At 34.5% G+C, this 12,893-nt stretch overlaps 1 protein-coding gene across 2 annotated transcripts in view; it reads left to right on the top strand.

Annotated features, from left to right (window-relative positions):
- LOC149790200 (uncharacterized) overlaps positions 1-10,392 on the top strand; it is a 282,290-nt gene extending 271,898 nt beyond the window's left edge. For both annotated transcript variants that reach the window (XM_089973419.1, XM_089973420.1), the window contains 2 exons: positions 7,157-7,509; positions 8,130-10,392. In XM_089973419.1, coding sequence (XP_089829545.1) covers positions 7,157-7,167 — 11 coding nt within the window. In that variant the 3' untranslated portion in view covers positions 7,168-7,509; positions 8,130-10,392. The remainder of the gene's footprint in view (positions 1-7,156; positions 7,510-8,129) is intronic.
- The last annotated feature ends 2,501 nt before the right edge of the window (positions 10,393-12,893 follow it).

The following is a 12,893-nucleotide window of genomic DNA, read 5'->3' as shown; positions in this document are numbered from 1 at the left end:
GAGACAGAGAGAATAAAAGAACGAACCCATTTATATCTGTCAAATCACATTGCAAATTTTAGATATCTCAGAATGACGAAAATGTGACTAACTGCTTCTATTTTATAAACAAACAAAAAAAACAACAATAAAATTGCTCTTTTTTTTTTTTACTTCAGAAGGCATTGTATGGCAAGTCAATCAGAATCTTGATTTGAAGAATTTCAACAACAAAAAATCTTTTTGTTTCTTTTAAATTTACACTTTTCATTTTATAAGGATCAACGAAAATACATGTGAACGACCAGATCTATTTGAAAGTGAAAATTAATTCCCTCCCCCATCTATGGAGATTGTTCCAGCATGTTAGGCTGTCTTCCATATTTCAACGATCTACTGCCACTAGAAAAGATCCTGTCAGATTGTGACATAAATTAGTACACCTCTATCCTTTAATCAGGTTGATCGCTTGAAAGGAGTATATCCACATAAATTGGAACACCTTATGTCTTTTAGCTAGGTTGCACGCTAGAAAGGAATATATCCACATTCTACCGGAAAATAAGATTATTTTCAGATTGTTGAAAAGAATGGCGTCATTTATCATGCTCAAGGTCTATCCCTATTACGGAATATGTTCGCAAATGTATATAAAATTCTTCTATTCATGCAACTCTTGTCCCAGTCATATACAAACGAGGCGTCTTTAAGTCGATCTAGTACGGACACGATTAATCGCATTTGTCTCTGTCAGATTACTCGTCTTCGGAATATCACCGAGCCACCATCCTTATCACGCACAATACATTACGCACAATTCATTATACATGCACCTTAAAGACAACATGTGCGTGTAGTTAAAAATAACAATACAGAAGCTTTGCAGAAATCACACAGGATTCAGGAATATACCCATACCTTAAATTCCATTTGTTGTGTACAGTATATATTATTTTCTGTTCAAGACGAGTTTTGCACTCGTTACAATTCTTTATGGATAACAAAGCCTGACGATTTCCAGAAACGCGTGAAAAGAACATAAGAAGGCCGTCAAGCAAACCTGGCGTGAGCAAGTCGCGCCGAGATATCTAATTAGTGCGCAGAGCAAAATGGCCCTTACATGAAATTAAATGGAATTGATAACTTCGTTTAATAGGATGAAGTGTCCGTCAGCAGAAGGGTTTGATTAATAATCGATAAAAGGGAGACTGAAGCTACAGGTTTATGCTGCTTTGATTATTTCATGACTGTCGATAGTGGGCATTAGTTCTTACATTTCTTCAAAGGAGACAAAAGAGTTTGTGGCCTTTTATTTCATCATATTTATATATTCATTTTATATTTTCAAACGGCAATAAATTCCTCTACCCTAAATATATATATATATATATATATATATATATATATATATATATATATATATATATATATATATATATATATATATATATATATATATATATATATATATATGCTAAGTAAGTGAAAACATGTCCAGTACATATCTAAATAATATTCTTACAGTCTTACAGTCATGATTAATTATATGCTAGAATTTGCAAATATGACACAAATATTCAGCATTCTTTTCTAGTTTCTACTGATTTTCATGTATGTGTTTCAGGATCACTCATTATACTGAATCTATTTTTCTTCTATTTGCTACCTTGATTCATGATTTTGTTGCGGGATCGTGTACCATCCTGAATCTGATTAACCTAATGTAATCTCGGTTGAAGAGGAGATACAGTCAGATAGTCATACATACATACATACATACATACATACATACATACATACATACATACATGCATGCATGCATGCATGCATGCATGCATGCATGCATACATACATACATACATACATACATACATACATACATACATACATACATACATACATACATACATACATACATACATCCATTTGATTTAATTTATATTTGATTTAGGTTGTGTTTGATTTGATTTGATTGTTTGTGGGTTTTGGAGTCTTTTTGTTTTCTTTACATGTCAATGTAATGTATTATTGTTTACAAGGAATTTGATATTTTCCAGAAAATCAATTTGACCTGAATGTTTCCATGAATACCTAATAATAGAAACACTTGTTTCTATTTTTGACTTAGTTCTTGGTCTTGATTGACGGTCAAGTAAACAGCTTTTTTCTAGGAGTAAAATGATTGGTTCTTATCAATGATATACAGGGGCTATGTGACTTTTACATGTAAACATGACCACGTCATCGTCTATTTCACAATTAGGCATTTCCGAAATTGTGAAATATTTGATATTAATAGTGATGTTTAGTAAGAGAGAGAGAGCGCTAAGAGCCCGAGCTTTTAAACACTTGATGTCAAGTTGTTTTCTTCTGTGACCAGTACTGAAGTTTTGAGCTTTTTAGTTATATGTTAATTTTTCTTCAGATTAACTCTAAAAGATTAATTCGTTTCCCTGGAAATAGTGTTGCATTAAAACAGAATTATTGAACAAGGACATTGCTTAAAATTTTTATTTGGATTTCCAAAACTGGAGAATAAATTATTGTGTTTGTACACGGAACTGTAAACGTCAACACAGTACAGGCTACATCATACGTCATCGCCTTCCATTTTGGATTCTTCGTCGGGACTCGAACATGGAATTATTAAAACGTTTCAATATTAGGACTTCAAACGTTTTATTTCTTGTATTATTCTTGTATTATTTTTGGATTTAATTCTGGAAACCGTAAGGTCTCATATTTTTTCATTTTTACAGTATTTTTCCAGCGAAATAAATTATTTGTTATGTTTTTCAAAGCTTGTTGTTTTCACTCTTTCTTGTGTTACTGTTTATTCTACCTACATGCATGCACGAACGCACGCACACACACATGCATGCATACATTATTACATTCAAACATACACATACATACATAAATATAAGTACGTATGTACATACATACATACATACATACATACCTACCTACCTACCTGCATACATACATACATACATACATACATACATACATACATACATACATACGGGGGCCATGAGTGGCAGAGTTGTCTAAAAGCACTCACCGTTACGGATCACTGCTCTCTGTCTCCTCTGTCTGCGTGGGTTCGAGTCGCATGTGAGTATGTGAGAAAGATCGCCAGTAGCTTCTCATGGGTCGGTGGTTCTTTCAGGGGTTTTCCCTGGTTCTCCCTCCACCATTAATGCTGGCCGCCATGCATTGCCTATCTTGTGCTCAAACATGACGTTATACCCAACAACAACATACATGCATACATACATGCATGCATACATACATACATACATACATACATACATACATACATACATACATACATACATACACACACACACACGCGCACTTCAGAACCAAATAAAATCATTGTTTTCAGAAATGGGGGATATCTCAAGCAAAAGGAGGTATGGTTTTTCAAAGAAAGTCGTATTGAATGTGTGCCTTATTACAAGTACATGGGTTTATTTTTCACCCTAAATTTGGTTTGGACGAAAGCAAAGCAGATACTAGCAGCTCGGGCAAAGAAAGCGATTTCAAAGATTTTGAAATATCAAAAGTGATTGGGCTGCTTTAGTGTTGCATTTAAAATATTTGATTCGGTATTATAAACCAATTGCTTGCTATGGGTCAGAAATTTGTGGATATGAATTTAGTAGAGCTATTGAAATTGTGCAATAAAATTATTGCAAACAGTATTTAGGTGTTCCTAAATCTACCAATAATGCGATTGTGTTAGGGGAATGCGGACAATACCCACTTTGTACCTCGTACTGTTTACGTTGCATTAAATACCGGTTGAAGGTCGCAAGAATGCCTTCAACTTGACACCTACACCAATGTTATTTAATGTTGAAAAGATTAAATGTAACTAACCGTGTCACGTGGGCTACCATAGTTAAAGACATTATTTGGTTTTGGTTTTGGGTATGTTTGGCTAAATCAAGATGTTGGAGACGAAAAACAATTTTGTTCGTACCATGTTTGCAAAGAATTAAGGATTCAACACTACGAAACTGGCAAAGTGATATTAATAGCTCACATAAGTATGTGTATTGTAGCATGTACGGAACCGAATTAGGACCTGAAAAATACCTCTCATATGGCTTATCATATTTTCTTACAAAATTACTTGCTAGATTTAGATGCTCAGCGCATACGCTGAAAATAGTCAGGTAGGTATGGCAGGATTGTGTGTGTGTGTGTGTGTGTGTGTGTGGTGTGTGTGTGTGTGTGTGATTAGGATTTTTAACGCAGCTATAACAATTTTTCAGTCATATCACTACGATGTCTGCAGTGTGGCAGTTTATAGTCATGTTTACCACTGGGGCATTATGCCGCAGACATATAGCATGCTGTCCCGCCCAGTTACAATATCCTGACACCAGGCCGATCAGTCCAAACACTAATCTCTTAATGCTGAGCGCCTAGCGAGGGAGCTGTTAGTAAAATTTTTTTTAAGTCTTTGGTAAGATTCGACAGGGATTAGAACCCACGACCTTCCGCTTCCGAGGCGAACGCTCTAACCGCTAGGCCACCGAAGTGGTCAGGATTGAGGGAAATAATAGTTATTGTGGACTATGCCGGAAAAAAGTGTTTCTTTGGTAGAAGTTGAATTCCATTTTGGTTGTGTTTGTCCAGCGTACGATAATATAAGAAAGAAATACTTCAATGAAGTTTATTATCTCTTTCTATCTGTACAAAAGTTTGTATCCCTAATGAGTCATAACAATATACAAATTATTAGAATTCTTTCTTACTACATAAATTAGACAATCTTAGATAACTCAAATGAATGGTCAATATTATACTTAGAGGTAGTAACATCTTTATAAAGTAATGCACCGATTATTGGAAATTATGTATCTATACTCATGATGAATACGAAATTTAACTTCTTTAAACCAGGGTGCACATTATATTTAATTATTGTGTTTTGTAATATGGACCGGTTGCCTAAATTACTGAATAAAGTATTATTATTATTGAATCCATGATGTTCGCGTCCTGGCCTCTTTTGACTCCAGATCCCCAACATATCCATCTGTTTGCCAGGATTGACCTCTCTGCCTTAGATCTCAGGCCAAAGAGTCTAAAATCCGGACACACAATCCGATTCCGATAACGGGCGAAGTTAGGTGTATATAAAATCGGGTCTCAAAAAATATGTTTTTCCCATTGTATTTTGTAATGCGAGTAGAAAGTCAGGAATATTTGGTATCATTGTAGAGCTACATGTGTCATGCTATTTAGTAATACCATCCACCTTGTTTATCTTAAGTAACCATGACGCTACAGAGCTCAAAAGTAAGGTACTACCTCCTGACACATAAATGTGGTGCCAGGGATTAATGAGTTAAAAAAGACCAGTGCCATGCTAAGCCAAATTCTAGCTAGCGCTGACTATATATGGTATTATAGCAGGTATTGAGACGTTTCGTTTTGTCAATGTTAAGTACTAATATTCGGCTAGAAAAGACTTACTAATAAGTCATACAAAATTAAGCAAGTTAAACTATGCAAGCGTAAAATTAGAGTATCGTGCTGTGCCGTCATTAGGTGAAATTACTTGACAGTGAGCGTTGTTCAGGTGTCTTTGGAAGTAAGACACCAATTGGCGTCAATCAAGACTCATGCAGATGTTTGATTCGCTTGGGAGAAACCTCTTCCACAATGTATACTTGATATGTACAGTGCGTATAATTGCAAATATAATAATATCATACAATCCAACTATACAAGCCTATAACCTTACACACACACACACACACACACACACACACACACACACACACACACACAAGCAGTGCATAAACGGGTATAGATAAGTCATAACAATACAAGATAAATACAGGTTTTTATTAGTTGTAGTGTTCATTGGTTGAAAGTAGGTAATCAATTATGTTCGTAGTAATCGGTTTAAATGCTCATGGATTGAAAGTGACTACGCTATGTTCATCGGTTGCAGTGTTCACGGATTGAAAGTAAGCAAACCGTTACATTTCCATTGATACGTTTCGGTGTTCATGGGTTGTAAGTAAGGAATCCATTATATTTATAAATATTCGGTTATAGTGTTCACGCACTGAAAGCAAGTTTTCTATTGCTTTTATATTAATCGGTTTCAATGTTCACGAATTTAAAGTTAGTAAGCCAATGTTTTCATATTAATCGGTTTCAGTGTTCACAGATTGTAAGTGACTAAGCCATTATTTTCATCTTAATCAGTTGCCTGTATCTCAATGCGAATCTAGTTATTTATGATTTGTTAGTTCTGAATTAAACATGAACGCCAATAAATTTAGTCTGTGATACAAAAGCTGACAAAAAAACTAATTTTCATTCGTTTCTGCGTCCATCATAAATACACAGGGACTACAGCTAAGTCATTCATGCATAGACATGGGCTACATATAAGTCAATCATGGAAACTAAATATATGTCAATGATGCATGCTCAGAAAATACACATATGTCCATCATACAAACAGACACTGCACATAAGTTCATCATGCATACACAGGAAATATAGTCATGTTTGAGGAACTAAGTTTGTTGAATTATTGATATATCCGACAAATTAAGAGAGAGAGAGAGAGAGAGAGAGAGAGAGAAGACCGATGGTGGAAGAGAAGCTGATAAGAGAATGAGAGTGTTTATTGAGAGAGGTTGGGAGAGTACAAAGTGCGAAATGAATTTATTACAGGATACGTAAGGTCGTACCGCCTTCAACCAATTATAGATCAAGTCTCATTAGAGTCTGTTGTGTTGGAGACGTCATTAATGATGTGAAAGATCATTTTGCTCAGTATTCGGCACAAACACGTTCGATAGTGTAATAAGGACACATATTGTAGCCCAGACGCTTCGTTGCCAAGGGGTTTCCGCATTCTGTATGGATTACTACTGTGTAATCGAAGTTTAAATCCAAGACTAAATTCTTATTACGGGATCACATTGTAATGTATTTACTGAGAAATATTTCCTGAACAAAATCTAAGGTTTGAGAAAAGTCTACATCTCTCTTTATTAAATGATATAGCTTTATTCATTTTTATACTTTATCCAATATTCTTTGATTGAAATGCGGAGTTTACCATACAAGTTAGCGTTCGTCTGCTATATAGTCGAGCAAAAGGGCCGATTACGGTGATTTTTCACTTCAGTTTTCTGCTGAGATTTTTGAACAATTGGATGACAAGGAGTTAAAAGAAATAATAGCAGCGATTGAAGCAGATGGAGATGGATTTGGTGATATTGCGATGGACGTTACAAGCACTGAAAATGGAACAGAACAGATTTATAAATTCCCTCACAGAACACCCCATAACCTCCGTCACCCTAGCCATACAAAACGACAATAATGATAGCGTGGGAACTGGAACAGTCAATTTTGAGGCCGCTGAGGGGTATAAACCAAGATTAGAGAAATTATCTGAAGACTTAAAAGCTATTGAAATAAATCAATACTCAGAGGCTACTAAACGAAACACAAAATGGGATATTGGCGTTTTCGATGGTAATTTTTTTAATTGTTTTAAAAATTTTGTTTGCTTATTTTCAAACGTGTGTGGATGTTGGTGGTTAGGTCAATACGACCACTTACACAAAAAAACCCACAAATATTTATGAGACCATTATTCAAAGACTGAATAAAGTTTTTAAATTGTAAAACTACAAGAAGATAATCAGATTATTCGCATGAAATATCTTTGATGGATAAATCTTAAATATATATAATAATATAGTGCATACTTTGTTGAGATGACAATGTTATGATGATATCTCCAGCAATACGACTTAACACCATTGAAAACTGTATATAATATAATCCATAAAGTGATTGTTTTGCTAAGTTAAATTATTTTGGATGTGTAGTCCTTAATTTCAATGAAAAAGAAATTACATAACTTTTTGCGTTGCTATTCTTCTTCTCAAGAAATAAATCTGCATATATTTATAAGACTTTAAATGTTGAAGGATAAAATTACTAATGCCACCAGATTACATACGTAAATACCAACCATAAATGTACAATATATGCACAAACTGCAAGACATGTTCTTTATGTGTATTTAAAAATGATCTTGCCAAATGTAAGAATTGTATTGCTGTTAATATGTTTATGTTTACTTACAGCTTGGTGTATTGAAATTACTGGATACAAACTTGACTTAACACAATCAGACCAGACGAGCTGAGTGGCTACTTAAGAAGGTTCTACGCTGAAGCCCAACCAAAATTTGTATCATCCAGGGTCACACAAATGCCAGCCAATCAGGCGCAAGAATATCACAAGAATTCCTTGATAAATGTTCGTGCAACCGTAAACAGACACTCGAAGGACAATGGAAACGATATTGGCATTGTCAAGGACAAATAATTCAAAATTTCTAATTCAATGTTACATGCAAAACTGAAATTAAATTTAAAATCATGTATTTCAAAGTCAACCCAGCACTACCAAGTCATTTCACAGAAAGAAGTAGAAAAAATCAATGCGTAGCTTAAGAAATTTGACCCTGTTGCCCTTCGATTCCAAATATGGTATCTGCTGGCTATTCATTTTGTGACCAGAGGTATAGAATTCCACCGTCAACGGACCCCAACTTCCTTAAAATTTGAAAATGATGAATCTGGCATGGAGTACATTACTCTAAATCCTGAAACACTTTTAAAAACTCCACCAAGGTGGTGTTGATGAGAAGCTTCAAGAAACAGCAGACAAAATAATGTAGGCAACTGGCACAAACACTTGTCCAGTAAAATCTGTAAAAATGTTCCTTCTGACCTGTGACAAAGCTGCAAAGGCCTTATTTATGCAATGCAGTAATGAATCACTAAGATCTCCTGAATTTTGCTGACAAATGGTATAAATGTGAACAAGCCAAACCAAAGCAATTATCTTCGTCCATGCCAGCCATCTGCAAGAATGCCGGAGTGCAACGTTATACTGGACACTCCCTCCGTGCAACATAAATTCAAGCTATGAGTGATGCTGGGTTTGCAACCAGAAGTATTTTGTTTGTCAGACCACAAACGCGAGGAGTCTCTAAAAAACTTACAGTCGAAGACCTATCACTGAACAAAAACAAATAATTAATTCAGTTTTGGAAAATACGGCTAATGGTGGTTGACCTCTGTCTGTATCAGACCCTAACACCACCCCACCACTCTTTCACTTCAGATCGAGGTCAGCAACCATTGATAAAATCTCCGATCCGAAGATCAAACACTCTAATCGCAGTCCTTCCAGCACTCCAACACTCAACTATGCAACCAAACAAAATATATGACCGGTTTTGCGAGCATCTCTACATTTAACAACTGCACATTTAATTTCACATTAGATTACTAAAAGGATCTTGTTAAGTATTAACGCTGATGAAAAAGATATAAAATATTATTCCTGTATACAATTTATTTAATTATTACCTTTATTTTGGTAAGGGATATCATCATCTTATTCATATTTCCTTGTTGTTCATTGTTGTTGTTGTTGTAGGGTTTAACGCCATTTTTCAGCAAACGATAGGTTATACATGGCGGCCAGTATTAATAAGGGATGAGAGAACCCAGGAAAACCCCGGAAAGAACCACCGACCCATGAGAAGCTACTGGCAAGCTTTCTCACATTCCCACATTGGCCGAATCCGAGACTCGAACCTACGCAGACAGAGGTGAGATGGAAGTGATCCGTAACGGAGAGTGCTTTAGACCACTCGGCCACTCGGAGCCCCTTGTTGTTCATTGATAAAATCCATAATGATTTAAGGTTTGCTTGCAAATGTCATTTAGCACACTTGCTCTGTCCCTATCACTTGTTATTATGAAAGATTCTTGTCATCTGACGTAGCAGATAGGAATTACTTACATTAAGCAAAAATGTTGTTATTTGTTTTATATAAAAAGAAATGTGCTGACACTAAGGGTAGCCATTGCCTAAGATGCAAAGTATGAAGTTTCTGAATAAACTAACTGTGACAGTAATCACGTTTCATTTTAAATTAGGTCACTGAAGTGGTCTTGCTAAGACTTGGATTTGAAACAGAGGTATAAACCTTTCGCTGTTGAGAATGACATCAAATGTTTTTCCTGTATACAATTTATTTCATTGTTACATTTATTTTAGCAAGGGACATAATCATCTTGTTCATATTTACATGTTGTTCATTGATAAGATCCATAATGATTTCAGGTTTGATTGGACATTTCATTTAGCACACTTGTTCTATAGCAATCAGTTTTGTTATGTAAGGTCATGGTCACCTGACGTAGCAGATGGGACTGACTAAAATATAAACATGACTGTTGGGAATAAGCTAAATGTGTTGAAACTACGGGTAGCCATTGCCTAAGATGTAAAGTATGAAGTTTCTGAATAAACGTAACTGTGAGAGTAGTCAATATGTTCTTGTGATTCCGTACAGTTAATGTATTATGGGGCTGTGTGAATCGGCGAATGAAAGTAAAGTACGCTTTACTTAAATGCGAATGTTTTATTGATGGAGTAACTTAATCTGACGATATAAAGAACGGAATTGGAATTATAAGGATTAAATGATCATTGTTGGGTATTTATCGATGTGTAAATTTTACCTAATCACTCACAAATTTCACAAAGTTAAAGCGGTCATTTATGTGTATTTGGAAAGCGAGCAATCTGCAACAAAACAGAATAACTGTTTACTTCTCACAGCTATTGGTTCCTATTTTGTATTTCATTTGCGAAGAAGGGTAGACACTTTATTTGCACAAAAAATATATTATTTTCCAAATGTTAATTTTGTATTTGATCTTTATTGTTTTGCAAAACAAGTACTCTCCTACAAACAATATAACCATATATTCCGGTTATCGATTTTCCTAATGCCAATTTTAAAACACTCCATTCAATAGATCCTTGACAGCTTTAAAACACTCCATTAAAAAGACCTTACCAGTTTTAAAACACTCCATTAAATAGAACCTTGCCAGTTTTAAAACATTCCATTAAACAGACTCTTGTCAGTTTTAAAACACTCCATTAAATAGAACCTTGCCAGTTTTAAAACATTCCATGAAATAAACCCTTGCCAGTTTTAAAACACTCCATTAAAAAAGACCTTACCAGTTTTAAAACACTCCACTAAATAGACTCTTGCCAATTTTAACACACTCCATTAAATAGACCCTTGCTAGTTTTAAAACACTCCATTAAAAAAGACCTTACCAGTTTTAAAACACTCCATTAAATAGACCCTTGTCAATTTTAACACACTCCATTAAATAGACCCTTGTCAGTTTTAAACCACTCCATTAAATAAACCCTAGCCAGTTTTAAAACACTCCTTTAAATAGACCATTGCCACATGAGATGCATCAGATTTCTTCTTTTGCAAAGAGACACGATGGTTTAGCGGATAGCGTTCTGGACTTTTAGTCGAAAGAGTACGGGTACGAATTCTATCATCAGATCAGCCAAGATGAGCTACGTTTGTTGTATCCCTGGGGAAGTAACATTATTCCAGTTGTATGGGTACTACATAACATACCTGTGTTAATGTACCGTTAATCACCAAATCAAAAATTATTTTATACCAATCTATAAATCATCCCATGTGAATGCACAAAATTCAATGTCTCTATCTACAAATATTCCAAATTGATTCACAAAATTCAGTGTCTATCTGGACAAATATTTCAAATTGATCCACACAGTTCAGTGTCTGTATCTACAAATATTCGAAATTGATCCACACAATTCAATGTCTCTATCTGGACAAATATTCCAAATTGATCCACACAATTCAGTGTATCTATATACAATACATCATAATTTGATCCAAGCAATTCAGTATAATTATCTTCAAATATCTCAGTTTTTGATCCACAAAATTCATTGTCTCTATCTACAAATATTAAAATTTGATCTACACAATTCAGTCTCCAGCTGTGAATATTCCAGTTTGATCCACATAATATTTCTATGTACAAATATATCAATTTAGTCCACACAATTCAGTATCTCTATCAACGAAATATTCCAATCGGATCCACACAGTTAAGCGTCTCTATCTGCAAAATGTCTCAATTTAATATCAGTACAAATTCTCACACAATGATGCACACGCTTCATTGTCTCTATGTAGATTATATCGTAACTTGCTCCACGCAATTTATCAACAAAATATCCCAATTAAATTTGCACAATTTAATAGCCCTACAAATTATCCCAACTTAATCCACATTGACTACATCTTCAAAATACCCTAATTTGATTCTTGATACTTTCCGATATCATACGTTTTTGGCGTACAACATTGAACGCGAATAATTTTTATCATACTGGTTAAGAAAAAAAAACATGAAAATACACGAGTATTACCTTGGCCCTGGAGAAAAAGAGTACATATATATATATATATATATATATATATATATATATATATATATATATATATATATATAGTTCTTTTGATCCTGGAGAAAAATGGCACAATGTTATATTTCTGTCTCAAAGGAGAAAGTAATTGAAGCAAGCTTACAATGCTGTCGTTCGTAAACTGGGCATAAAAAAACATCTCCCCAGATAATGATTTATTTAAACAAATCTTTCATATAAGCGATACATATGCAAAAATTACAGTTCTTTTATGTAATAATCATATTTCCAAAACTGTTCGTATAAATATTATTAGCAATTGGATTTGAAACAGAGGTATAAACCTTTCACCATGAGGGCAATATATGCAATGCATGGAAAATATGTATTGTATTCATGTGTAATCATATATGTAATTGCACGTTCTAAGAAGATATGTTGAAAAGTTTATTTTTCTATGTTATATAAACAGTATTCCCTTAAGAAGTCCAGGACCGTCTCAAGAGGTAAATCGTACAGTTTCTTAACTGAGCCCACAC

Source organism: Sinohyriopsis cumingii, chromosome 10 (genome assembly GCF_028554795.1).
Source record: "Sinohyriopsis cumingii isolate HCF-2022 chromosome 10, ASM2855479v2, whole genome shotgun sequence".
Lineage (NCBI taxonomy): Eukaryota > Metazoa > Mollusca > Bivalvia > Unionida > Unionidae > Sinohyriopsis > Sinohyriopsis cumingii.
Note: the sequence above shows the minus strand (reverse complement) of the source record. Positions and strands in the feature narration are given on the sequence as shown.